This window comes from Berghia stephanieae, chromosome 4 (assembly GCF_034508935.2).
Source record: "Berghia stephanieae isolate SIO BIC M18660-M18661 chromosome 4, UCSD_Bste_1.3, whole genome shotgun sequence".
Lineage (NCBI taxonomy): Eukaryota > Metazoa > Mollusca > Gastropoda > Nudibranchia > Aeolidiidae > Berghia > Berghia stephanieae.
In genome coordinates this window covers 17,767,508-17,795,018 of record NC_088363.1, presented here as the reverse complement: position 1 = coordinate 17,795,018, position 27,511 = coordinate 17,767,508, and the positions used below count along the sequence as shown (strand labels likewise).

Here is a 27,511-nt window from a genome sequence, read left to right as displayed (position 1 = left end):
GCTTTTTGTAAAAAATGTAAAAAGACAGCCATATTACATTTTTGATTGAGAACTAAATAACTTTTTTTTTCTCTTCTTCTTTTCGAGTTGTTATGAATATCCGTGGCATTAATATTTCCTTGTTTCGAATTAGTTTTTTAGCAGTAACTAACGAATCAGTAATGATACTCTAATTTATACCAACACAATCATCATGTAATGCCTCATTCTTTGCAGGTACTTTACTCAATATCCGGGATGCCTACTCCCATCCTTTATTCTATAGAGGTATTGACGATTCAACAGGATTCCGCACTAGGTTAGTGTCATTGAACTTTTTCTAGTATATCACCCCTATTATGCGCACTGTGCGCTTAGAAAATGGAGTCTAAAGGGTGCACTTAGCTGTAATGTAAACTATGAAGAAAGTGTGGTCTATGAACTGAAACTAGCCTATACCTTGACCCTATAGGTGTCAATGGGGTTTGAATGAGTATCTGGCAATGACAGATTTTGTAAGTGTTAGTACAAGAAGGACGCCTAATAGGAGGCCAGTACTCTATGAAGTGGAAAATTGGTTCCATATGGGGGAATAAAAAAAAATTGTGAAGTGCATTGATCATTGTAAATTCATAGAAATATGCTGTATACATATTTTTCATTTTTATAGGGGAGGTGGAAGTTTGAAAGAGAGATAATAAAAAACACAAGGGAGGGAACACCAAATGGGTTAAGTGATTCACTTATATTTTATTGCCAGATCACACACGTCTAATGTTTCTCTTAGTGTTGACAGATAGGTCTAATGCCGTGACATATACTGTGTAGGGGTTAGGTTGGATGCACTTAATAGGGATTACATAGTAAATTTTAAAGATACATCTACCCAGATTGACATAGTTTATGTAATTAAAAATAGTAAAGAGAAATGGTTGTAAAGGGCTTCATTTTAGATTCTGCACCATGAACCAGGTATTAGATCTGCTAGTAACCCGCCATAATGCTTGCCTTTTGTAAAGTACAATGGGATGTATCAAAATAAAACAAGGCAAGCAAGAAGAACATGCACAAAGCTATGTGTTTTCTTCTTGTGTGGCTATGTGGTCTAGTGGTATGACACTCGCCTTCAGATCAGAAGGTCCAAGAGTTGAGTCTTGCTCTGAACAGCACATTTTTGAAAAGGCTTTTTACTCACATTCTCTCACCGTACTCAGGTGTAAAATAAGTAACTGGCCATTAATAGTCTTTGTCTGAAAAAAAAATTAGTAATATCACCCAATTGTTTGCTCTCCCCTGATGGAGACCAAAGCTAAATCGTTTTTTTTTTTTTTTGTATTTTTTTTTCTAGATGAGTACTATCTTAAACTTTATTCTTCATCTCAAACTCAAACTTCCGCTACAGTCTAGGGTAGACAAAAATGCCATCCATACCATGGAATTAAGTAAATGCCGTCCTTACCATGGAATTAAGTAAATGCTATCCTTACCATGGACTTAAGTAAATGCCATCCTTACCATGGACTTAAGTAAATGCCATACTTACCATGGAATTAAGTAAATGCCATCCTTACCATGGAATTAAGTAAATGCCATCCTTACCATGGAATTAAGTAAGGATTCGTTTAGTGATGTTTCATGTTCTCCACATTAAGCCAGTCTACTCAGAGCATTCAAGCATCTCACTCAGATGCTATAAGTTTTGGAATTTATTTTTTTAATGAACGATTTTGACTTCCTTTTTCTGCCCCCTTCCCTTTCTCACAATGTATAAAGCAAATAAAAAGTACTATCTTCATGTTTTGTGTTAGAATAATACTAATTTTTTTTGCAAGGTGTTCATCTTCACAGCTAATTATATTCAACTGGATTTTTCTCATATTTCAGGAACATTCTTTGTTTCCCCATCAAAGATGAAGAGGGTATGTAATAAAGTATTTAGGCACTTCTTTCTCATTTTTATTGATAGTGTCCATATGATATATTTTAACCGCATGTTTTTATCATCATCATCATCATCGTCATCATCATCATCATCATCATCATCATCATCATCATCATCATCATCATCATCATCATCATCATCATCGTCGTCGTCGTCATCGTTGTATTGTCGTAGTTGTCATTGTCATTGTTGTTGTGATCGTCATCATCATCATCATCATCATTCTTATTATCATTCTTCTTCTTCTTCTTCTTCTTCTTCTTCTTCTTCTTCTTCTTCTTCTTCTTCTTCTTCTTCTTCTTCTTCTTCTTCTTCTTCTTCTTCTTCTTCTTCTTCTCTCCTCTCTCATCATCATCATCATCATCATCATCATCATCATCATCATCATCATCATCATCATCATCATCATCATCATCGTCATCATCATCAATTTTATTATTATCATTATTCTTATTCTTCTTATTATTATAGGTGTTGTCCTTGGTGTGGCCCAATTGTGCAACAAGAAAACGTTTCAATATTTCACGACCTTCGATGAGGACATCGCATCTGCTTTTGCTGTGTACTGCTGTATCTCCATTAGCCATGTGAGTAATGCATCCAGTCACATTATGAGCATATGAAAAAAGAAATAAAAAGAAATATACAATGAGTTCTACATTCAGTAATAATTCAGAAGATTATCACTTCAGTCTAGTATTCTTTTGGGAGGAATAAAAGTAAATTATGTTTGAAATTAGTCAAAAAGATAAGAATTTTAAAATCGGGTTGCTACCCTTACTTTCCCCTCCTCCCTATTAATGTTTTTTTTTTTTTTTAAAAATGCAAAGCATTTTAATGTAACATTTATTTAACATCTTAGACTTTCGATTAACATTTTAAACGTTCGTCGGCTGTGTGGACTTATGGTATGACACTCTTCTTCAAACGGAAGGTCCTGGTTTTGAGTCCTGCTCTGAGTGGTGCATTGTTGAGTCCTTGGAAAAGTCTCTTTACTCACATTCATTCTTTCAATGTTCTCAAGTGTAAAATGAGTACCTGGGCATTCACAGCATGGTCTCTGTTGAAAAAAAAATATTGTTAATATCGCCAACAGGTGACATGTCTCATCCTACATGTTATGTGTTGCTGTTGGCTAGGGACCCTTTGTGAAGCACTTTGAGCACATTTAGTGGATATTACACTATATAAACGATCAAGTTTTTTTTTAAACGATTTTTTCAACTCAATTATGTCAAGTTGAGGAAGTGAATCACATGTGATAATACAAAATTATATGAGAAATTTGCTACCTAAAACACTGAAAATTGATGATGAGTGACAATAATAGCGTCAAATCAGGTGTTTTGTTTTTATTTATTTGTTTTGTTTTTAATTTTTGTTTGTTGTTTTTGCCTTTTAAATATTTTTTTGTTACCATAAATTGATTAATCCATGAATACAATGTCAATTGTAGTGTGTGACTGTGTTTGTTTGTGTGTGTGTTTATTTGTGTGCGTTTGTCAACATGTGTGTGTGTGTATGTGTGTGAGTGTGTATGTGTGCTTGTATGTATGGATGTGCATCCTTGTATGAATATTTATCCAGGCTCCTGAAGGGATAACAGTTTAATTAGAAAGAAAAGTTTTTCAGTTGTTTCTATTACTTTAGTTGTCATCAGATACTCCTATACTTATTTAATTGCATATTGAGGATGTTTGACTCTCTTTGTAAGTGCTATAGGGGTGATTTTGAGAAAAACGCATATCTTCAAACTAACTGGTCATGATTGTTTAGATCACATGACAATTCCTGCAGCTCTGTGGTCTAGTGGTATGATACTCACCCTCTAACCAAAAAGTCCTGGGGTTTGAGTCCCGCTCTGAGTGGGGCATAGTCCTTGGAAAAGTCTACTCACATTCTCTCATCAAACTCAGATGCAAAACAAGTACTTGGATGATAAAAGCCCTGTCTCTGTCGAAAAAAAAAGCAAAAGTTGTATGTAATATTGCCTACCAGGCGTCACGTCTCGTTCCACACATTAAGTGTTGCTGTTGGCTTGGGACCCTTTGTAAAGTGATTTGAGCACGTTAAGTGGATCTTGCACTATGTAAATGCTCAAATGCCGGGATTATCGTTAGTTTCTGTTGGTCACAAATGTAGAGGAGACGTTGGGCTTTAATATAAGCTAAACAAATAATTCTACAGTTAGTCTGACACTCTTGATATATGTGTTTTGACTAAAACTTTGAAGTTTACATGTTACAGGGCATGGCTACAATATTACATTTACATGATGCTCTCCTTATTTCAGGTGGAGTTATAGAATGATACACAGTCCTTCCTGTATTGGATTTCTAATATTATTTATATTAATTCACTTTTTCCACTGGGTCACTTGCTGGACTCATGGAGTAGTTCACAAAAATGCATTACGCCCTTCCACACAGCATTCTTAGGTGTCGTTTCCAATGATGAAGGATTATAGATAATTCATCAAACAGTTGTTTGATGTCAAGACGAATCAGCCATCTTGTCAGATCTGAGACCTCCCAGATGTAATTGCAATGCCTTAAACAATTGATTCGTTCGCCTTCAGATGTAGTAGTTATTTATACACCAATATGTATGATATTGTATGAAGTCAAAATATTAATTGATGTCAGGTCCAATCAACTTGAAGCGATTTGTTATAAACTCTTTATTCGTTTTAAAACAAACCAACAAAAGCAACAACATTTTGAAAAAAAAAAGAAAGAAGATTTTAAGAGATGAAAAATCCATTGAAGTCCAGCTTTAAGTGTCACCATAGTTTTTATAAGCAAGCTGTAATTAAAAATATATAAGATATATACATTTATCCTTTTTAACTTTTGCCTGTTTGTTGGTTTTTTATTTTTGCGAATATAATATGATATTCCATTTGTGTTTATGTTCACTCATCAGTCATTGATGTATAAGAAGGTGATTGACATCCAGTTCCGCAACAGTCTTGCCAACGAATTGATGATGTTCCATATGAAGGTATCAACAAATCAACAAAATGATCTAGTCAGCATCAGCATTCTTCCCGTACTGTGTTGCCTGATGCTAAAAATGACCTTTTATTTACCCCCTTATACCTCTGCTGCCTACTTTACTAAGAGGCAGATCGATGTGGTGTTTTCTCGACCTTTCTTTTATAAATCTTTATCGTAATATTTTAGGTTGCTTCTAATTTATTCTCTTCCATTTTAGTTTGCTTTGGGTGTATTTTTTGTTTGTTTGTTTTATTTTGTTGCATAGATATTTACAAATTTTAGACTCATGGCTTAGTAAGGACTACTAAAATTAGCTTTTAGCATCTGCCTTTGAAAGATGATAACCGCTCCGAAATGACCAAGTCTTTTGCTTAACTGGAGAAGTTTACGAAGGATGAAAGAACTCTGAGATGCTAACTGTGAAGACGAAGTAACTTGTACCCTGTTGATACCATTGGATTGTACTGGAGATAAAAGCAGCATTTCAGAAACTTCTAATCATGTTTTGTGTTCATTTTTTTTGTACCTTGTTCTTTGTTTCATTTTACTAGATGACCTAACATAATGTTTTAATGTTGTGATGATTATTTTCATGTTTGTGTATGTAGTAGTGCTAGTTGAATGATTGATAGAAAATGGGATCTACACATTCTCTACCTGTAGTTTTTTTTTCCATTTTCATCTGTATTCTGCACTTTTTTTCCAATTTCATCTGTATTTTAAATTTTCAGTTTTACTGTCCAGATGGCAAGACCTTGTTTTCATGTATTATGTTTTTTTTTGTTTTTGTTTTGAAATGCAAATCATGTGCATGCAGCCAGAATTCATGATTTTTGTTATCTTCATTTCAATCTTAATTTCCTCTTACCAAGTCATAATTTTATATTGTTATCTTCATTCTTTATTTCCCCCTCCATTCTTTTGGTTTCGGTTTTGGCTTTCTATATTTACGTGTTGTTGGTTGATGGCAGTCTCTAATGTACAAGAAACTACAGGATACTCAACACAGGCAGCGTCTTGCCAATGAGCTAATGATGTTCCATCTTAACCAGGTTAGTGGGAAGGAGAGTATTTAAAGGGGAAAAAAGGGAATTGTAATGTATCATATCGTATTGTAACACAGCATTTAAGACCTACTAGGCTTTAAAAATCATTAAGCCTTTGAACTGAGAATGTGCACGGTATTCCTTAAATGGAGTTTACTTTAATAATCATGTCGTGAGAAATTATTTTCGGGTATAAAACATATCGTATAAGAACAGCACCCAATGAAAAAGTTTGGAAAAGTTTGTAATCTATGTATATTTAGGTATTTTGAAAATGTAGCTGGAATCAGTGATAAATAGAATGTATGAAAGAGAGGCATTTTTTTTTGTTGCATTTGAATACTATCTTAAAATATCCTTTAAAAGAACAAAAATGATTTTATTTTTGGATTAAAAAAAAAAGGGGGGGGGGGGGATGTTGATTAATTAGTAAAGTAATTTTGATTGGTAATATTCAAGTGCTCTTTAACAATGTTGAAATTGACACCAAAAAGAAATAAATGACGTAAGAAACAAAAAACAGAACGACGACAACAACAACAACAACAACAACAACAACAAAAAACAACCAGCCAATAAAAAACATGACATCAAAGGCAAATGAGATGTAATCATTACAGCCTCTATCTTGAGTGAAGTACATGCTTTAGTTATACTTTCATATCAAGTTATGTTATAACATAGGTAAAACTTAAATAATTGACAGTATATTCTGTTATTGTAAAATACGCGTCAACCACTTCCATGTATGTAATTTGTGATTTTGAGATTTTTATCGAATTAGAAAATTGAATATAATGCGAATTATCTTAAACATTTACAGATCACAAAAAAACAAAAACAAACCATGTCAGTTTCCAGATGTGTATATGTGTGTGTATGTGCATGTTTGTGTGTGTGTTTGTGTTTGTGTGTCTGTCTGTGTGTGTGTGTAGATTGGCTTAAACAGTAATGTTTCTATCCAGTTTCCAGATGTATGTGCGTGTTTGTGTGTGTGTTTGTGTTTGTGTGTGTGTGTGTGTGTGTGTGTGTGTGTGTGTGTGTGTGTGTGAGAGAGTGTGTGAATATGTTTCCAACAGATTTTAGTCAAGCCTTTTCATTCATCATTCCATTCAATGTATCCTTTGTTATGTGAAGAGTGAGTAGGTAGTACTTTGGTTTGTATTAGTGCACAATCCATGAAGGCTGTCTATAGAGGAACTAGAGGCCAAGTTAAAGGAATTGTCCATCATCTGTGGTCTGACTTTTGTTCCCCTCAAGAACTGCCTTCTCCGGGTCATATGGAGGAACTTGGCTTACATGAAAAAGCAACTTAAATTATTTCTCTATGCATGCTGTAAAATTGGTATTAGTCCACTCTTAGCAATAGAAATCGAATGTGTGACTTGCACGGGAGTCGTAGGTGGTGAATGAAACAAGTTTATAAAGGGTGGAGGGCCAAGGCGAGGAAAGAAAAAAGAGTGTAGCACGTGGTCATCAAACTGATAAGCATGTCAAATGATCGCATCAATGTTTTAAAATTCATGGTCAAAACATTGATAGTATTTTTTTTCTTTCTTCCTCTTCCCCCCCCCCCTACTCTATGAATTTCCATTTTTTTTTATCAGTGCCTATTTTTTAATTCTCATAAATATGAATGATATTATTTATTAATGAAATTATTTTTTCAAACTTTGTTTTATCGACACATTTGGTAATACTGTCTAATATACTATTTGCATTTTTAAAAATATTTTTTTAAATGCACATTATGTTAAAATTTCATGAGATAATGAATATAATTTTAAATTATAGTGTTTAAGAACACAAACAGCATCTGTGATTTTTTTAAAACAGGATATAAATAGATATGATTATATTCCCACCCCCACCCCCTTTTTTTGTTAATTGAATCAATTGATAATTGAATTCACAAGGTGTACTTAATTATATCTCATATTTTTCTTCTGCCCCAGTGTTCTAAAGCATACAATACAGATGCATGACAATGTAGAAACATATAATTTTTGTCCTGCCCCAGAATTCTAAAGCATAAAATATAGATGAATGCATAAAATGTATAAATATATCTTTTTTTTTTCTGCCCCAGAGTTTTGGCATAAAATACAGACGAATAAAAAAGTAGAAAAATAACTTTTTTTTTCTGCCCAAGAGTTCTTAAGCATAATATAAAGACAGATTAAAAAGTATAAATATAATTTTTTTTTCTGCCCCAGAGTTCTAAAGCATAAAATACAGATGAATGAATGACAATGTAGACATCTAACTGTAGCTAGGGAATTGGATTTCGATTTTGAGAACTTGTTTTTCAGTCTTTTTACGATAATCAGATGATATTATATTTCTAATCAGTCCTAATCCCTACGTAGAAAACCTAATTTAGAGAGTCAAAACAGTCAAAATGCCATCTATTTATAGAAGAACTAACTGTTAATTGTAGGAAGCCTTTGATATAACATCGCAACATTTTAAAATGTACTGCAGGTGGACCACCCTAAAATTAGACAAATCAAATCATTTTAGTCTATCAAATAAATCACAAAGTAAATTCTTGTGCACAAACCTCAGCATTTTTTAATCCAGTCAGTTTCTTACTTTATTAGTTGAAACATTATAAACTTATAGTGTTTTATTAGGCATTGAATAAAAAAAAATTATGTCATCTCTCAAAACTGCAATTTGTTTGATTGTAAAATTAGATGCCTAAATCTGTTTTTGTGCATCAAGATTTATGATAATGACAATTTAAACAAATAACTTATCATTAATATTTCTTTTTCTATTGTTGGTTACTACTCATTAAAAAAGAAACAAACAACTGATTTCGAATCGTTTACGGTATTAAGTTTATGAATAACACAGATATTTTAATTGATAAATCACAGGATAATAATGATGACTTTGATAGTGATATTGATGATGATAATGATGATGATATATAATGATGATAATCATAAAATTTTTAATAGTAATGATGATGATAATATAAATAATTATGATGCTGATGCTGCTGCTGATAATGATGATTATGATGATGATGATGACGACGACGACGATGATGATGATGATGATGAGGATGAGGAGGAGGAGGCACATTTAGAGCACAAACATGTTATACATTAAAGGCTCTAATGTTATACACTGAAAGCAAATCATGTTTACAAAAAGAAATTCCTCATTACAATTCCACACGAAAGTAAATCTTAAGACTTATATTAAATGTCCCCAAATGAGCAATTTTTTCCCCCCGCTCAATCTATTTAAAATCTCCATTCGTTCTGACCCTCAGCAAGTCCCAGGGGAAGAAGTGACCAGCATGGCCAACATGGTTATACCCTCAATAACCAACTTCAGTCCCAATTACGACTCCTTCGATTTCCCCCCACGCAGTATCTCAGAGACTCAGACTGTGCTTGTAAGTTTCTCTTTATGTGGATGTGTTTTATTTTGTTTCATTTGAGTCAATTAGGATGATCTGTGGGAAAAAACCCAGCTTAATCCTAAAATATACAGTTCACAACTTCAAGGAAATATAGGAAATGACAAATTTTGCACTTGTGATATATTCCTGTAATTGATTTAACCGAGAGGAAGTTTTATTTTATCACTTCACTTTATTGTAGAATTACACCTAGAAAGACAACTCGTTGATAAATTCAGATCAAAGTTCTCTACTGTTATGGGAATATGAATGGTTATTGTATTTTTTAACGAATAGGCAATGTTATATTTTTAAAAGAATTAAAAGCCATATCACAGCAGTTCATTATGAAATTGTTCATGATTAGAGCTGGGATAAAATATAATTGCTCTATCCAGCTACTCAAAGTGCCAAAAACACGGCTAATTTCGGCGATGTATTTTTCTATAAAACAGGACCTACTATTTGGAATTCACTTCCTTTGTCAGTAAGGCTCACGGGCAGCGCAGAAAATTGTAAGAAAAATCTGAAAACTCATCTTTTCCAGAAATTTTTATCTTAGGCATTTCAATTTTATTCTTGATGAGGAAATAATTCTTTTTATTTTTTTATTCCATTTTGTTGAATGTCAATTTCATTTTGTAAAACTTGCATAGTTAGTGTGTGCGACTGTTGTGTGTGTCTGTTTGGCTCGGGATGAGTGTGTTTATTGTTTGATAAGTATATTTTAAAGCACTTTGAGGCTTTGGCATTTAGTGCTGTAGAAGAACACTTTATTATTTTTATTATCCTTATTATTTTTCCATAGTCGTGCTTGAGCATGTTTGAAGACCTAGGATTCATGCAAAGGTGGAGAATCAAGCTAGATACACTGGTCAGGTGAGTCAATGTCATCAGATGGGACTGTTTACGAATCAGATAAAACTATAAATGTCTCCAGAATCGTTCTCGGATTCTTTCTAGAGGTTGGATGGATTACATAGACTTGTAATCTAGAAGAGACAATTAAGACAATTAAGCATGGGTGTACAATCCGATAGTGATGTCGTTTCTTCTTCTCTTTACTAGCCTATCCTGCTTCTTTGGTTTGTGATTGTATTTTTGACAGGGGATATTTTTTTTTTCTGTAAATCTTCTGCCTGTTTGTTCTTGGTTATTTATAATTTAGCTTATATCTTTAGGTTATGATTTTGATTTACATTTATACTATTTTTGTTAGATTGCTTGTTTTTTTGTTTCAGCGGTCTCTCATATAACCTCAATTGTGTTGGAAGAGACCTAAAGCAACAAACAAAAAATAAGACAATTAAGGGGAAATCTCCAGCACTATGTGAATATAAATGCAGAAAAGTGTGCTGTAGCTCAATAACTGACTTCTTGTTTTTGACTATGGTCTCATTCTGGCTCCAAGAATTTGTGAAAGTAGAGATGCAAGATGAAGCCATAAAACACCTTCATCCCCCCCCCCCCCCTTTTTTTTTTTTCTTTTCTTTTGGAGTGGTGATTGGCGAAGTGCATTGATCGTCTATCTCACAGGCAGGGTGGGTGATGGTTGCTGCGCCAATTCAATTATCACTACCACAGAGTAGCTCAGGTGAAAGAGCACTGGCTTGACACGCAAAGGGATTGAGATCCCAATTAAAATTTAAAAAATTTTCTGACCTCATTGTCCACCCATCAGTGATTGGGTAGCTGTGTCTGTTAGATCTGATGGAAAGTATTTTGCGATAAACAAGCATTCTATCCAACGGTAGCAAGCAAAATGCTTTTATCTCTTTCACAGTATAGAAACAGGGATAAACTCCTGTCATATGAGCCCAATTGCTCTGAATGACTATTTTTTCACCCTACTCTTTTTATTTCTTATGTATGAATACAAACTGTGAATGCAGTATCATATTAAAACACTGTATTTTGAAAGATATTATATTCAAGCTTAGACTTGTCTTTTAATTGATAATCTAACCCATTCATTTTTATTATTTGTCATAGTCATACCCAACCACGTCCAAACTCTCTTTACACAGGTTTGTACTGATGGTGAAGAAAGGATATCGCAACCCTCCCTATCACAACTGGATGCACGCCTATGCTGTCACTCATTTCTGTTACCTGCTCATTAAAAACCTTCATCTACATAAATACCTTGAGTAAGTGATGATGCTGATTATGGTATTATTGTTATATTTAGTTTTATGTTAATCTCTAAATTGGAATTCAGAAACATATTCAGTAGTATCCCTATTTTGCACAAAGGCCCCATTAACTGCACCCCCAGTAATGTTCTTAATTGCTCCTCTCTTGGTACTCTTAGAGAGAGAAAGAGAGGGTAGAGAGAGAGAGGGGAGAGAGAGAGAGAGAGAGAGAGAGAGAGAGAGAGAGAGAGAGAGAGAGAGAGAGAGAGAGAGAGAGAGGAGGAGAGAGAGAGAGAGAGAAGAGAGAGAAGAGAGAGAAGAGAGAGAAGAGAGAGGGGAGAGAGAGAGAGAGAGAGAGAGATAGAGAGAGAGAGAGAGAGAGAGAGAGAGAGAGAGAGAGAGAGTGTGTGTCAGTCAAGAATTGATCGCCAAGGGATTGGTTGTAATGCAATGGGTATCTAGTGAATCGTGCTCTTACCTCTTTTCTCTACCCAGAGACATCGAATTGCTGGCATTGTTTGTATCTTGTATGTGCCATGACATCGACCACAGGGGGACCACCAACTCATTCCAGGTCCAATCTGTAAGTTATTCTTGTTTAATTTACATGAATACAGAAAAAAAAAGGTTAAAAGATATTATATTTTTTTGCCGGAATAGTGCCACAGATGGGAATGTCAGGGTAGAGTTGTGGGAATAAAATACCACACAGAATCATTTCATGCTTACTACTATGATTTTAATTTTTATAAAGCATATGATAGTTCACAACCTTACATTATAAGTGCAAGGTACTACAGTGCAACACAAATTCCTCGTCCTTGCTTGGACAAAATATTTAAGACAAGGAATTCGTGAAATGAGGAATGCGTGAAATTTGTACAAAGAAAGTAGTGAAATTTGTACATTTCAGATATTAAGATTAGTATGAGGAATCCGTGAAAACTAGGAATAAGAGGATGGAGAATGCACATTGTGATGTATTATGTTGAGCTAATAGAGTTCAAACTGTAGAGATTGAGCCCACTGTGAATACTTGTATTGATTTTTATATTATATCATAGGATACAATTAAATTGATGTGCCATGTGTCTTTATTTTCTCAGCAAACAGTGTTAGCAGCTTTGTACAGTTCAGAAGGATCAGTGATGGAGGTGAGTTACATTAGGACAGATGAAGGATGAAGAATAGAATGTTCATGATTCATGACTAACATGTTTTTCTTCTCTTTACACATTAAGTTATGTTCAGCTACTACATGCTTAGCTTATGATGATGATGATGATGATGATGGTGATGGTGATGATAATGATACTAATAAGGATGATGATGATGATGATGATGATGATGATGATGATGATGATGATGATGATGATGCTAATAATAATATAATAATAATAATAATAATAATAATAATAATAATAATAATAATAATAATAATAATAATGATAATAATAATAATAATAATAATAATAATAATAATAATAATAATAAATAATAATATAATAATAATGATAATAATAATAATAATAATAATAATAATAATAATAATAACAACAACAACAACAACAACAACAACAACAACAACACCACAACAACAACAACAACAACAACAACAACAAAACAACAACACAACAACAACAACAACAACAACACAACAACAAACACAACAACAACAACAACAATAATAATAATAATAATAATAATAATAATAATAATAATAATAATAATAATAATAATGATGATGCTGATTACGATGATGTCATGATGATAACAATTATCTTTCATAAATTTCAAATTTCCTTTAATGCTCAGAGGTGTTTCACCTATTTAAACGTCATTAGCATTCATTCACCAAATTTACTCAACAATAGAGAAAAAAACCTCCTCAACAACTGCAGCTCTTTGAATTCAAAAGTGTAACTGGAACATAATATTATTCTTCATAATTAAGAGTTTATTTTTTCAGAAAATGTATCGTTGGATCTCTCATTGAATTCCTTTTGAAATAGATAATACATCAAAAATCTGATATAATAAAAAGTAGTCATACATGTTGTCCAAGTGGGCTAATGGGAAAGGAGGGGGGGGGGGGATGTTAAACGTGTCCAAGGGAAAGAAAAGAAAGTGACAGAAGCATAGCTCAAACCCAAGACTTTCTGGATCACAGTTGCAATACTTTAACCACTTGGCTTCCACCCCCCCCCCCCCCCCCTTCACCATGATACTATATCTTACATTTTTGAAGTCAAGATGTAATTCAATTGCATTAGGCGTTTAGGTCAGCGGTTTTAACCTGACAAATAATGGCAGACATTCAGTAACAATGATTTTAAAAAACCCCAAAAACTATCTCACCCATTTTCACTTTTTCCAGAGGCACCACTTAGCACAGAGCATGTGCATTCTTAACACTGAGGGCAGCAACCTGTTCGAACAACTCTCAAGCAAGGTAAGGGAAATCTGATGGTGGTGTTGACTATCACTCACCATTGGGTGGAATGCTTGTCAGAATAGGTCATAGTATTTTCAAAATGTGGTTTTGTCGGGGAGGACTGGATGAAGAAAATAAAATTTTAATCCAAATGGATCAGAAGGAGGAGAGTCAACATTTTTGAAGCTATGAAGCTGATGGAAATGTTGTGGAATTCATTACCAGCATCAGAATCCAGCTTTGATCTACTTTGGGGGAATGCACTCTTTTTAATTTGCAGTCTGACAAGCAAAGGGACTGGTATCAATCCTGATTGCAGTCTGGATCCCCCCCCCCCCCCTCCCCCATACTCCTGTGGATCCAGCAGTGATTGGGTAGCTTTGTCAAAGACAAGCATCCTCTTCAAATGGTGGCAAACAATTGCCATTGTATGTTTAACTCGCTTAACCCTAACACCGGCTATATCCGTAGTTTACCTGGGTTACTTTTTCCCATTGCCTATTTATTACATTTTTATGAGACAAATTATAGGCATAGAATCAAAGCTAATGTTTTTAGTTTTTACGTGTTAATGGTAGTTGAATAAAACTATCTATATACATGCTCATTTTCAAAACATTTGTTCCAATTTTGAAAAGTAGCCAAAATCTCTAGGATTGAGTGAGTTAATGCTGGGATAAATTCAGTCCCCGTGAGCCTTATGGCTCTGAAGGACTATTTTTTTCCCACTCTTATTCGTATCTTATCATCAAAATAATTACAGGGATTTACTTCTTTTCATGAAATGTGATCTTTGCCATATTTGGCTTCATCCAAATTGAAATAGATGCTTTCTCAGTGATATTTTAGAATAAAAATTCATAGTTGATATGTATTTTGGATTCAATTTTTTTTCTCTCTCTCTCTCTCTCTCTCTCCTTTTCTTGGGATTTAGGAGTACCAGACAGTGCTAGATTTAATGAAGGAAATCATTCTGGCTACAGATTTGGCCCATCACCTCAGGACAGTGAAGGAGCAAGAGCGTATGGCCTCCAGTAAGTTATTTCACTGTAGGGGCTATGTGGTCTAGTGGTATGACACTTGCTTTCGGATTGGAAGGTCCTGGGTTCGAGCTTTGCTCAGCGTATAGTTGAGTCCTTGGAGAAGGCTCTTTACTCACATTCTCTCACCGTACTCAGGTGTAAAATGAGTACCTGACCGTTAACAGCATTGTCTCTGTCGGAAAAAAATTGTAATATCGCCTAACAGGCGTCATGTCCCGTCCTACATGTTAAATGTTGCTGTTGGCCAGGGACCCCTTCTAAAGCGCTTTGAGCATGTTTAATGGATATTGCGCTATATAAAAGCTCAAAATTTTTAGGGGTATGGCAGGCTCCAGAGTGTCAATATAATGTACAGAAAGGCACTTTATTTCTCATTACCTTATCATTTTTATCATATTTACCACCACAACCATCACTGCCATCATTATCATTGACATCACCATCATCATTAATATCATCATCATCATCATCATCATCATTATCATCATTGTTCCCTATTTGAGCCAATTCCCCTTTGTCTGCATTATTCTTGAATGCTTTAATTGTAATTCTAGAACTTTTTACTATCCCATTTTCTTCCTTTTTACTGGCGCTGATATGACCTTAATGTGTTGCAAGCGCCGTAAAACCCTTTTAAAAACAAAAACAATAAAAAACATCATCATCATCTTCATCATTATTATCATCATTTTCCCCCCTACAGGCAGACACACGTACTCCAAAGCCAACCCCGATGACAGATACACTCTTTTGTGTTTGTTGATGACTGCCTGTGACTTATCTGATCAAACCAAGAACTGGAAGAACACAAAACTGATTGCAGTGAGTATCTGTTTGTATGGATATAAAAAAGATGGTTACTATTTGTCATTGCCTATGTTGGACTCGAAACAATCACATATCTGAAATTTCACATACTGTTAGTTTAAATACTAGAATATCATGGCAAATAACACTTGCACTAGTAAAACTTACATTATAGGATATCTAACTTGTCTGCATTTACATAAAGACAAGGCATGGGCCACTAAATTTTCCTTTATGAAAGTGATAAGGAAATTTGTTACAGAAATGACTTTATATTATGTGCGGCTATGTGGTCTAGCGGTATTACACTCGCCTTTGGATCTATAGGTCCTGGGTTCAAGTCCCGAGTGGCGCATAGTTAAGTCATTGGACAAGGCGCTTTACTCACATTTCTCACCATATTCAGGTGTAAAATGAGTACCTGGTGTTCACATCATTGTTTATGTCCTAAAAAAAAATTGTAATATAGCCTAACAGGCGTCATGTGTGTTGCTGTTTGCTAGGGACCACTTGTAAAGCGCTTTGAGCATGTTAGTGGATATTTGGCTATATAAAAGCTGTTTTTTAAATATTGGAAATGATGATGATGATGATGGTGGTGGTGGTGGTGGTGGTGGTGGTGGTGGTGGTGGTGGTGATGATGATGATGATATTGATGATGATGATGATGATGATGATGATGATGATGATGATGATCATGACATTTTTGTCTCAAATTAAAATGCCTTGCTAGGGCTATAATGTTCGTTGTCAGTGTCACTTAACTTGACACTTTGTTTCAAAGTAGGATTTGATGCAGTCTTCATTCTCACACTACACCGTTTCCATTATAAGAGAAGCTGCTATTTTTAGCTCGATATATTTCACATTCTTTGCTTTTAATTTTCTCCATTTCAGTCTTTGGTTTATCAGGAGTTCTTTTCCCAAGGTGATTTAGAAAAGGCTCTGGGCAAGAATCCTCTGGAGATGATGGACAGGGAGAGGGCGTGTATCCCCGAGTTACAAATTGCTTTCTTGGACAACATTGCTGCTCCAGTTTATAAGTAAGTTTGAATCAAAGTCTTGTCTAAGTGTAACCCCTTTCCCATTGAAGGCCACAAGGTGCCAATAAATGTCCTAAATTTCTGTTTCATACAATGTAAAAGTTGGCAGCTGGGCATTCTGTTTAAATGAACAAGTTCACAAAATACATCACTTAATTGTTAGGGTGGTCTCATTTTACGCATTACGTATTAAATATGCTAAGGCCAATTTTGATATTAATCAGTTAACTTCCGTTAACTTTGCAAAGTCCCAGGTTTGAGAGGTTTTGCCAAAATGAGGGTCATTTAAATCAATCGATATTTGATGGACAGAATATTCTGGCCAAATTTTAAAATACAAGTTTATTTTCCAGTTCCAGAGAACGGCAGTTAACTGGTTAATTGTTAATATTCAATGTTCTGCATTTGTTCAATCTGGCACAATACAGTACACGATAGATTCCAACACGTTTTCAGGAGAAGTCAAAAACATGCTAGAATCTTATGCTTATGTTATAACGACCTGCCTTCTACTATGAAAAAATTTGCAGAATTACGAAATTTTTGCTCCGATTTCAGAATTTCATGAGCATCTCTCTAAGTCATTAAAACCCATTGGTAATGAAGGTTGATGCCAGAGTGTATCATTTTAAGACTTTTAGAGTGTATTTTTCATCATTGTGAGGGCAAATTGTTCATCTTTAAAGTTAACTTAAGTGACTTCTGTTTTTAATTCCAAAAACTACAAATTTTTTAATATTTTCATGTAGGCAGGTCTGATTATATAGACAAATTTGGCCACTCAACTCTAGGGTGCCACCTTGCAGAACGTGCTGGACTCCACCAGGAGGTATGCCATTTCGAGGCATCGGGTGGGATATTTCCTTTAAGGGGAGGGGCGACACCTGAAATATCGATTTTTGGGTCAAAATATAAAATTTCAGTTTTTTATTTATTATCAAAGAACAATCATTTTTTCACATATTTTCAGCACTGAGATGGTGATTTGGATAATATAAAGTTTGAAAATCGTCTTTCATAAACATGGAAGTCGACATGAAAATGCCAAACTTTTCAATTTTTTGTGAGAATTCAACTGAAAATAATAGGACTGAAAAGCATTATAATACATATCGATGTTGTAAATTTTGATATCGATAGTTTAGTCTACTCTTTGCCCGTTGAGTTGACACGGTTTCAGTCTCATAAATATCAGAATATGGGCAGGGGAGGAGTTTAGAAACTGTTAGTCGCGAACAAAGATTGTGTGTCAAACAGCTGATAAGAGGTCAAGTTGTCAGGTAAATACAACGTGATCACGAATGGTGCGATCTGATTGGCTGACCTTGTTCTCGACCTCTGACTCCGCGCCAGGGATTGGATGTTGAGTCAGGGTGAAAGTTCGCCTCTCTTACTATAATATTTTACTACGATTTGTTTACCTTTCGATTGATCAATTGTTTTATCAAATTTTGACACGTATTCACGTTAATTATCTCTAAATATTTCCAATTTTTACTGGATTATTTTAAATATACCTAAAGTGACCAAAAAATCCAAACGTTGGCAACAATTATTTGCTACATAAGCCAAGAAAGCAAGAAAGTTATGATGGCTCGTGGTTGACCCGTGACCACAAATCTTTGATTGGAATTTGGTGTGTGATAGTAGTATTATGATAAAGCGATTCCAAGCAATGCCACAGCGGAAAGAAATGAAATGGGCTATTCTTGCTGGTCTTTACCACGGTTATTACACCAATGACTTCCCTCAACATAGGTATTGTCCTCCTGAACCGGACTCAAGATGCTTTTATAAAAAATATATTGCTGCCCATGTGTATCCTGTTGACACAAGCAGCGTGTAAATACACCTTTGAAATTTGATTTGATTCATGAGCACTTGAAGCCTGTATATGCTTTGTTGAAGTGTTGTGAGATGAAGACAACACAAAATCCAAACGAAAGGTTTCATAATTCTGTTTGGTCAAGATGCCATAAAACATACTTCCATTCCCTTAAAAAAGTTGAGTTTGGTGCAGAGTATAATTTTGGTCCAACAGAAATAACATCCCTGAAAGTGTCTTTGGGCATCGGTGGACTGGGAGAACACTCCCAGATGTTGAGTCAGCAAGCAGAGTCAAAAAGACTTGACCAGAGCATAAGGGTTGCTCAACACAAAGAGAAAAAAAAGACGCAAAATGAAAGCTCAGACCCGTGAAAAAGCCCAGAGGGAGGCAGAAAAAGAACACGGGGGACCCTCATACGGTGCTGATATGTTTTGAGCTGGTTGTACCGTTTTGTCTTATTATTTTCATTCATTGTTATCTTTGATCTCGTTTTTCTCAAAATGACATTTTTTAACACTATTTTTTATCTTATTTTGTCATTTATCAATCAATTTGTTTAAAACTTTGCATGTCTAGAGCTATAGTAATTATCTAAAATCATACAGAAGGAATTTTAAATATCTTTATTATTTTTTGAAAAATTGACATTTTTATGTCAAAAAACATGATTTTTATCATACCGAAAAAAAATATTTTTTAAAAATTTGTAAATAAAGATCTATTAATAATATTTAAAAAATGCTCTGTATTTTTTTAAATAATATACAAATATACAACCATGCAAAATTTCAAGAAAATTCCATGGAAACTTATTGAGAAAGTAACTTTTTAAAATAGCACCCAGAGAAGAGTAAAATCCAAGATGGCGGCCGTCACCATGGCAACCGGACACGCCCACCCAAATAAATCACATGGTTCGAATCCATTGGTCATAGGCAATGTCCCATATAAAAAGATATTGGATATAATCATTATTCTTGAAAATAGTTTCAGGTGTCGCCCCTCCCCTTAATTGAGTGCAGAAGCCCTAAGAAATATACTCATTTGTCTATTGCAATGTCGTGGCGAATCTTGCAAGGATTAAAGGGGTCTTTATTTCTGTATTAAATGTAACAGTGCTGATGGTTTTCCTCGGATCCGCGGAAATCCGCAATTTTGGAGTCAAGGGGAGGAATTTCCTCCTTTTAAAAATTACATTTTCTTGAAATAATGTGCTAGCAATGAGAGAATTGATGTGTGGTGGAACACACAGGTGCAGTTTCCCACTCTCCAGAAGTTAGCTAGAGTATCAATGATAGTCTTTCATCTCAATTGCTCTAAAAGTGGGGTTTAGTGCAGTAAAAATGGGGCTTAAAGGCAATCGTTCAACATTTTCCTACTTTTTCACTTTTTGTCACCATCAGCACTGATGTAAATAAATCTAAATAGTGTTTTGATATCTCTGCTAGAATTTATATCCTATTAGATATTGTATTTCAGAAAAGTGAGTGGAGCAGGCACTTATGTTGGTAACAACAAGATATGAAGTGAATAGAAAAGTGCCAGAAGACAATAGAGAATAAAAATTTTTCGCGGCGGTGGTGGGGTTTGAACCTGCGACCTTATTGGTACGACAACTCCGCCTGGCAGGTGAGAGCGTGGCTCTACCGTGTGAGCTATCCACGAACACAAAATATTCGTTTCAAACTCAAAGTCATTACTAGATCCCTCTCTCACCCACTTCTTGAGACCGCCGATTCATTCGTACACCACCATCGCGAATAATTTTGACCAGCAGTTAAGCTTAGTAGCCAATATTCTCAACACAAACATATAACATAGAAACGATTGAGACATTGAGTATGCTCCGGTGTATGGGGTGAATTTTTTAATTCAGAAAAGTGAGTGGAGCAGGCACTTATGTTGGTAACAACAAGATATGAAGTGAATAGAAAAGTGCCAGAAGACAATAGAGAATAAAAATTTTTTTTTTTTTTTTTCGCGGCGGTGGTGGGGTTTGAACCTGCGACCTTATTGGTACGACAACTCCGCCTGGCAGGTGAGAGCGTGGCTCTACCGTGTGAGCTATCCACGAACACAAAATATTCGTTTCAAACTCAAAGTCATTACTAGATCCCTCTCTCACCCACTTCTTGAGACCGCCGATTCATTCGTACACCACCATCGCGAATAATTTTGACCAGCAGTTAAGCTTAGTAGCCAATATTCTCAACACAAACATATAACATAGAAACGATTGAGACATTGAGTATGCTCCGGTGTATGGGGTGAATTTTTTAATTCAGAAAAGTGAGTGGAGCAGGCACTTATGTTGGTAACAACAAGATATGAAGTGAATAGAAAAGTGCCAGAAGACAATAGAGAATAAAAATTTTTCGCGGCGGTGGTGGGGTTTGAACCTGCGACCTTATTGGTACGACAACTCCGCCTGGCAGGTGAGAGCGTGGCTCTACCGTGTGAGCTATCCACGAACGCTCTCACCTGCCAGGCGGAGTTGTCGTACCAATAAGGTCGCAGGTTCAAACCCCACCACCGCCGCGAAAAATTTTTATTCTCTATTGTCTTCTGGCACTTTTCTATTCACTTCATATCTTGTTGTTACCAACATAAGTGCCTGCTCCACTCACTTTTCTGAATTAAAAAATTCACCCCATACACCGGAGCATACTCAATGTCTCAATCGTTTCTATGTTATATGTTTGTGTTGAGAATATTGGCTACTAAGCTTAACTGCTGGTCAAAATTATTCGCGATGGTGGTGTACGAATGAATCGGCGGTCTCAAGAAGTGGGTGAGAGAGGGATCTAGTAATGACTTTGAGTTTGAAACGAATATTTTGTGTTCGTGGATAGCTCACACGGTAGAGCCACGCTCTCACCTGCCAGGCGGAGTTGTCGTACCAATAAGGTCGCAGGTTCAAACCCCACCACCGCCGCGAAAAATTTTTATTCTCTATTGTCTTCTGGCACTTTTCTATTCACTTCATATCTTGTTGTTACCAACATAAGTGCCTGCTCCACTCACTTTTCTGAATTAAAAAATTCACCCCATACACCGGAGCATACTCAATGTCTCAATCGTTTCTATGTTATATGTTTGTGTTGAGAATATTGGCTACTAAGCTTAACTGCTGGTCAAAATTATTCGCGATGGTGGTGTACGAATGAATCGGCGGTCTCAAGAAGTGGGTGAGAGAGGATCTAGTAATGACTTTGAGTTTGAAACGAATATTTTGTGTTCGTGGATAGCTCACACGGTAGAGCCACGCTCTCACCTGCCAGGCGGAGTTGTCGTACCAATAAGGTCGCAGGTTCAAACCCCACCACCGCCGCGAAAAATTTTTATTCTCTATTGTCTTCTGGCACTTTTCTATTCACTTCATATCTTGTTGTTACCAACATAAGTGCCTGCTCCACTCACTTTTCTGAATTAAAAAATTCACCCCATACACCGGAGCATACTCAATGTCTCAATCGTTTCTATGTTATATGTTTGTGTTGAGAATATTGGCTACTAAGCTTAACTGCTGGTCAAAATTATTCGCGATGGTGGTGTACGAATGAATCGGCGGTCTCAAGAAGTGGGTGAGAGAGGGATCTAGTAATGACTTTGAGTTTGAAACGAATATTTTGTGTTCGTGGATAGCTCACACGGTAGAGCCACGCTCTCACCTGCCAGGCGGAGTTGTCGTACCAATAAGGTCGCAGGTTCAAACCCCACCACCGCCGCGAAAAATTTTTATTCTCTATTGTCTTCTGGCACTTTTCTATTCACTTCATATCTTGTTATTAGATATTGTATTAGATGGATTTTAGCTGTTGTTATTATTTTGATCACTGACAACGCTCACTTCATTAAAACAGACACTTAGAAATAGCTAGCCACCAATACCACTTACAGTGTTTTATCCTTTTGATTTTCTGTCAATGGATTTGATTGTAATTAATTGCAAAACTTTGTTGAAATACACGATTATATTCATGATGGTCAGACGATTTAACGAAAGACTCCTTTAATTAAGTTGATAATATAAAACTGCAATGATTAAGATATCAAATCAAAACTTTTATTAATGTATTTATATCTTATATTTCTGCCTATTAAAGAATTCTAGTTCAGATGTTTCCTGAGGCAGAAGTGGTACAGCGAAATGTGGAGGATAATCGAAAGCACTGGGTTCACATCCGGGAACTGCTCAAATCTAAACATGGCAAGTCAGTGATGAGTGTAGAAGAAATTATTTCTCTGGAAGAAGATCCTGGAGAGGTGATGAAGGGAAGTGACTCCGGAGGCAGTATGAATAACATTGATGGCAGTAGTGGAAGCAGTAGTAGTATCAATGTCAATAGTAGTAATAACAATGCCACTCAAATCAATGGACAATGAGAGTGAGGAGAGACAATGAGATGTGATAAAGACATTGGGCATTTACTGTTTTAAGTAATGGTATTGTGATATAAATATTTCTTTCTTATTTTTCCTTGATCCAAGAACTGTGACATACTTTTGTTGTGTAATAGTGTTGTAGGTATTATATACAAAATGGGGAAAAACAGTCTTATCGTTTTTTAACAACTCAACAAATCTTTGAGAAAGTGTCTGATTTCATCGTTTGTTTGTATTTTTTTGTTGTTGTTGTGTTTTATTTATTTATTATTTTTTTAATCGTAAAAGAAGTTTTCTTGCCACTTGCAGAAAGCTTGAGCTGAAATGAAACTGACAAATATGAGCATCATAATTCGAATCATTGAAAGTAAATAATTCACTTGATTGTTTTCTTTATCCAATGATTCACGTTCATTCACCTGAAAGGACACCAATGATAGTTGTGTGCCCAACGTATGTGATAATAGGCTTGCAGCAGTCGACATGAACTGTACAATTCTCTCATAATTTTATAAGAGTTTAAGGGCTGCTTTCACTTGATGAATTTTATGGACAAATAAAAAGATATCTTTTATTATTTTGTCACTGCTGTCTCTTCAGGCCACTGCCTGAAGAGACAGCAGTGACTAAATAGTAAAAGATATCTTTTATATGAGGTGTAGTCTCAAAGTCTTCAGACAAAAGAGTTAGAGAAAATGACTGTTCACCATCTGTTGTTGTTATTATTATTTTTAAATTTTATCTTTCACACGCTGCTAGGGTTTGCTTTGAATGAAGTAAAATCCATTACATTGTTTTCTGCCATAATTTTGAATTGTGATGTAACAAAAATGAGCATAACACTACGGCTTTTCAGTGTTGTAACGCTGAATGAAATCCTCATAATATAATTATTATTATAGTGTATAAAATATGGATATTATCATGTTGTTTCAAGATATATTATTGTTTACTTTTTGTTTTCTTCCTACTATGACTGGTGGACGGGAGTTAATTTAGATATAGTTTCTTTTACATGACGTATGGCAAATGAATTTATGACATTGTGTTGAGAGCCATTATGTTGAAAATACTTCCAAATACCAGAATTCACTCACTTGGATGATAAAACCACCGCTTTGATATATTTAATCGTTTGAGTTTGTTTAGTGACTTTGTACATTACCTCATTCACAGCATGCATTATCCAACCAAGCATCATCGTATTATTCCATTGTTTGATTTTTATATCATATGACATAGCATTATTATATGCATAGATCACCCTGTTACAACCTCATTCATTTTACCTTAGAGGATGCATTTTTAATGTTTGTCAGTGTAGGGAATAAGGAATCACATATTAACTCACTCAACCCTAACACCGTCTATCTTGGTATTTGTGGTTACTTTAACTGCATCATTATTTGGAAGACCCCAGAGATCTTTGTGTGGCTATGTGGTCTAGTGTTATGAAACTCGTCTTCAGATCAGAATGTCTGGGTTCAAGTCCCACTCTGAGTGGAGTCTTTGGAAAAGACTCTTTACTAACATTATCTCACCATAGTCAGTTGTAAAACAAGTACCTGGTTGGTTAGGGACCCCTTGTAAAGCGCTTTGACTTTGAGCATGCTTAGTGGATATTCATCATAATCATGGCATATCCCTCCTGCAACTGCCAAATGAAACAAGCTTTTATCCTGCGCCATCCTTCCATATTGTCACTGTCACATTCATCCATTCGCTGATGTCTTGTGAACATCTTCTTCTTGGTCTCCCTCTCCCTCTTTTGTCCACCACAATGCCCTCTAGACAATTTTTTTTCAAGAATGCCATGTCTCTTGATATGTCCCCCCCCCCCCCCCCCCCCCCCCCCCCCAAAAAAAAAAAAAAAAAAAGAAAGCGAGATTTAGTTTCTGTATCGTCTTGATGAGATATGGCTTCCTAATGCCCAGGGACTCTTTCACATTTAAGTTACTTTCTTTTACTTTTACCGTCCAGGGGATGTAGAGAATTTTCTGGAAACATTTCATTTCAATTGCATTGATTTTGTTCTCATTGTTCTTTGTGATTGTCCATGATTCATCCATTTAATGCTGTTGGAAATATTCGTGTTCTTCATATTTTAATTTTTTTTTGTTGTTGGATGCTTTTACTTTTCCATAATGTCATCATTTTCATCAATTTTGTTTGGGCAAGTGCTATCCTCCTTTGGATATCAGGGATCGATTTTGCATTTGCCTCTACTCTTGCCTCAAGATATACAACATTGTTGACAGTCTCCAGTTTTTCTCCATTAACCACAATTCGAGATTTTCGATTTTTAGCAGTGTCCATTACTTTGGTGGATATTGCGCTATTTGCTCAAGTTTTTTTTTTTGTTTTAAAAAATTTTTATTTACTTTTTTTCTGGGACAACTTTTATTTGTATAATTAAAGCTACTGTTTTATGTTTTTAAATTCTTTACATGATAGTGGCACTTGAATAAAACTAATAAGACACGACAATTCTCTTTTGATTGAACAACTGAGTATATATATATATATATATATATATATATATATATATATGAAAAATATAAGAAGAGGCAAGGGTTGAGTGAATTAAGAGTACATGTTGACATATGATTTGCATTATGTTAATGAACGGTAGTATTATTTTGTCTCTGTCTACTCTTAACATCATATTTTTTTTTCTTCGTTCTTTCTTTAAAAAATTTTATTATTATTAAAACATTACTAGGACCTAGAGATATGTGATACATGGTTTTTCTTGGTCACCAAATTTCCCTAAATAATTTTTCTGTTGTTTTTTTTTTTTAATATGCTGTTGCTGAAATGACCTAAAATTGTCACAAACTCCACAAAATCCTTAAAAACTAAACAGAACAAACATGAAGTATATACAATGTCAAATTGTGCAAAGATACTGATTGTGCAAAGATGAAACTTAAAAAGTTATAGACCCCAAAATTAATAAGGATTTCATCACCAGAAATGACTAAAATATGTAAAATAGAATACTGATGTCATTGAATGAAGGGTTGGACGAAATTTCTATCTGGGCTATATTGGATCCATACATGTACACTTTATTTTTAGAAAATATTGAGAGAGAGAGAGAGAGAGAGAGAGAGAGAGAGAGAGAGAGAGAGAGAGAGAGAGAGAGAGAGAGAGAGAGTATTTTTTTTTAAATTCCAAAGCAAAAGAGAACAACAATCTAACAGAACAAGTAGACACCTGATGGAGAATTCATTTCTTCAAGTCTGCTTATCCTTACTGAAATACACTGGGAGTTGCATTGCGTGTTGTGTTCAAAGAACGAAAACCAGCTGAAATGATGATGAATGAGAGAAGAATGGAATATTAGAGAAATTCAACGATGATGATGAACGGCTAAAGGCTCTTGCTTTCAATTTCTCTACCATTCCATTTTTTTTCTCATTCATCATCATTTCACTTTGTTTAGTTCGATCTAACCTTCACCTTTCACTATCTTAACAACTGGTTTGCTAGATAAATTCAATATTTTCAGCGACTGACTTTGCTAAGGCTTTTATTGTTTTGTTTTTAAAAAATTCTTGTCTATTATTATTTCTCACTCCTCTTTCTATCCCTCTTGATATATTTGAAAAAAAACCTGTACATTTACATTGGTTTTTGCTGGCAAAATTATGTGATTTTGCATATGTATCCTTCATATCAGAAATTTTAAAAACCACATGAAATGGAAAAGAAATAAAATTTCGTTTTCCAGAATGATTCATAGACATTTTGTATATAGAATTTGCTCCAATTTATTTTAAAAGGGAGGATTTGATGAGATAGAAAATGTTTTTGTATATTATAGTTTGCACCTCTTTGTAAATAATATTGTTATTCTTACTACTCTTAGTTATACCTCGTTAGATTTTAAAGGTTTGAATTTTGTGTATCATATTAATTATTATTAGTATTATCTTTTGTATGTGATTTTTTTTTTTAATAACGTGTAAACCACATCTATTTTATTCCACATTCTATCAACAAATATTTATTCCAATCTTTTGATTATTACTGTCATTTAATCCTATAATTTTCTTTTGTTTTCACATCATATATACGTCATCATTTCAAACCATGAAAAGTTTGGGATTTGACTCTGTATATAAATACTATGCCAGTATTTATTCACTAATTTGTGTAATTATTTCTTTTTATTTATTCATTTTTTATATCACAACTCTTTTGCAAACTAGAGCTTATGGTTTCCACCAGTCATTGTCTAATCCCTAACTAACTCAATCCGATGCTTTTGATTTGGAAGAGTTCATCTCAATAAGTTTGTTTACAATTGTAAAGCTTTCGCCCAGTTTGGCTGACTTGAACTGTTTTTGGTATTTCCTTATATTATGTTACAAGAAGAAGATTTGTACGTACTCAGGAATCAAACACTATATTCACAATAGCCATCATCATCATCCCATTAG

At 34.8% G+C, this 27,511-nt stretch overlaps 1 protein-coding gene across 22 annotated transcripts in view; it reads left to right on the top strand.

Annotated features, from left to right (window-relative positions):
* LOC144970138 (cGMP-dependent 3',5'-cyclic phosphodiesterase-like) overlaps window positions 1–24,944 on the top strand; it is a 258,901-nt gene extending 233,957 nt beyond the window's left edge. For 9 of the 22 annotated variants that reach the window (XM_078909405.1, XM_078909404.1, XM_078909401.1 and 6 more), the window contains 14 exons: window positions 217–298; window positions 1,864–1,898; window positions 2,393–2,508; window positions 5,892–5,972; window positions 9,256–9,381; window positions 10,196–10,266; window positions 11,415–11,537; window positions 12,018–12,105; window positions 12,629–12,676; window positions 13,900–13,974; window positions 14,891–14,990; window positions 15,703–15,821; window positions 16,704–16,849; window positions 22,784–24,944. In XM_078909405.1, coding sequence (XP_078765531.1) covers window positions 217–298; window positions 1,864–1,898; window positions 2,393–2,508; window positions 5,892–5,972; window positions 9,256–9,381; window positions 10,196–10,266; window positions 11,415–11,537; window positions 12,018–12,105; window positions 12,629–12,676; window positions 13,900–13,974; window positions 14,891–14,990; window positions 15,703–15,821; window positions 16,704–16,849; window positions 22,784–23,063 — 1,490 coding nt within the window. In that variant the 3' untranslated portion in view covers window positions 23,064–24,944. Of the gene's footprint in view, window positions 1–216; window positions 299–1,863; window positions 1,899–2,392; window positions 2,509–4,846; window positions 4,925–5,891; window positions 5,973–9,255; window positions 9,382–10,195; window positions 10,267–11,414; window positions 11,538–12,017; window positions 12,106–12,628; window positions 12,677–13,899; window positions 13,975–14,890; window positions 14,991–15,702; window positions 15,822–16,703; window positions 16,850–22,783 lie in introns of all 22 variants that reach the window. The other 13 variants (XR_013644912.1, XR_013644911.1, XR_013644910.1 and 10 more) reach the window with 3 other exon arrangements.
* Window positions 24,945–27,511: the final 2,567 nt, after the last annotated feature.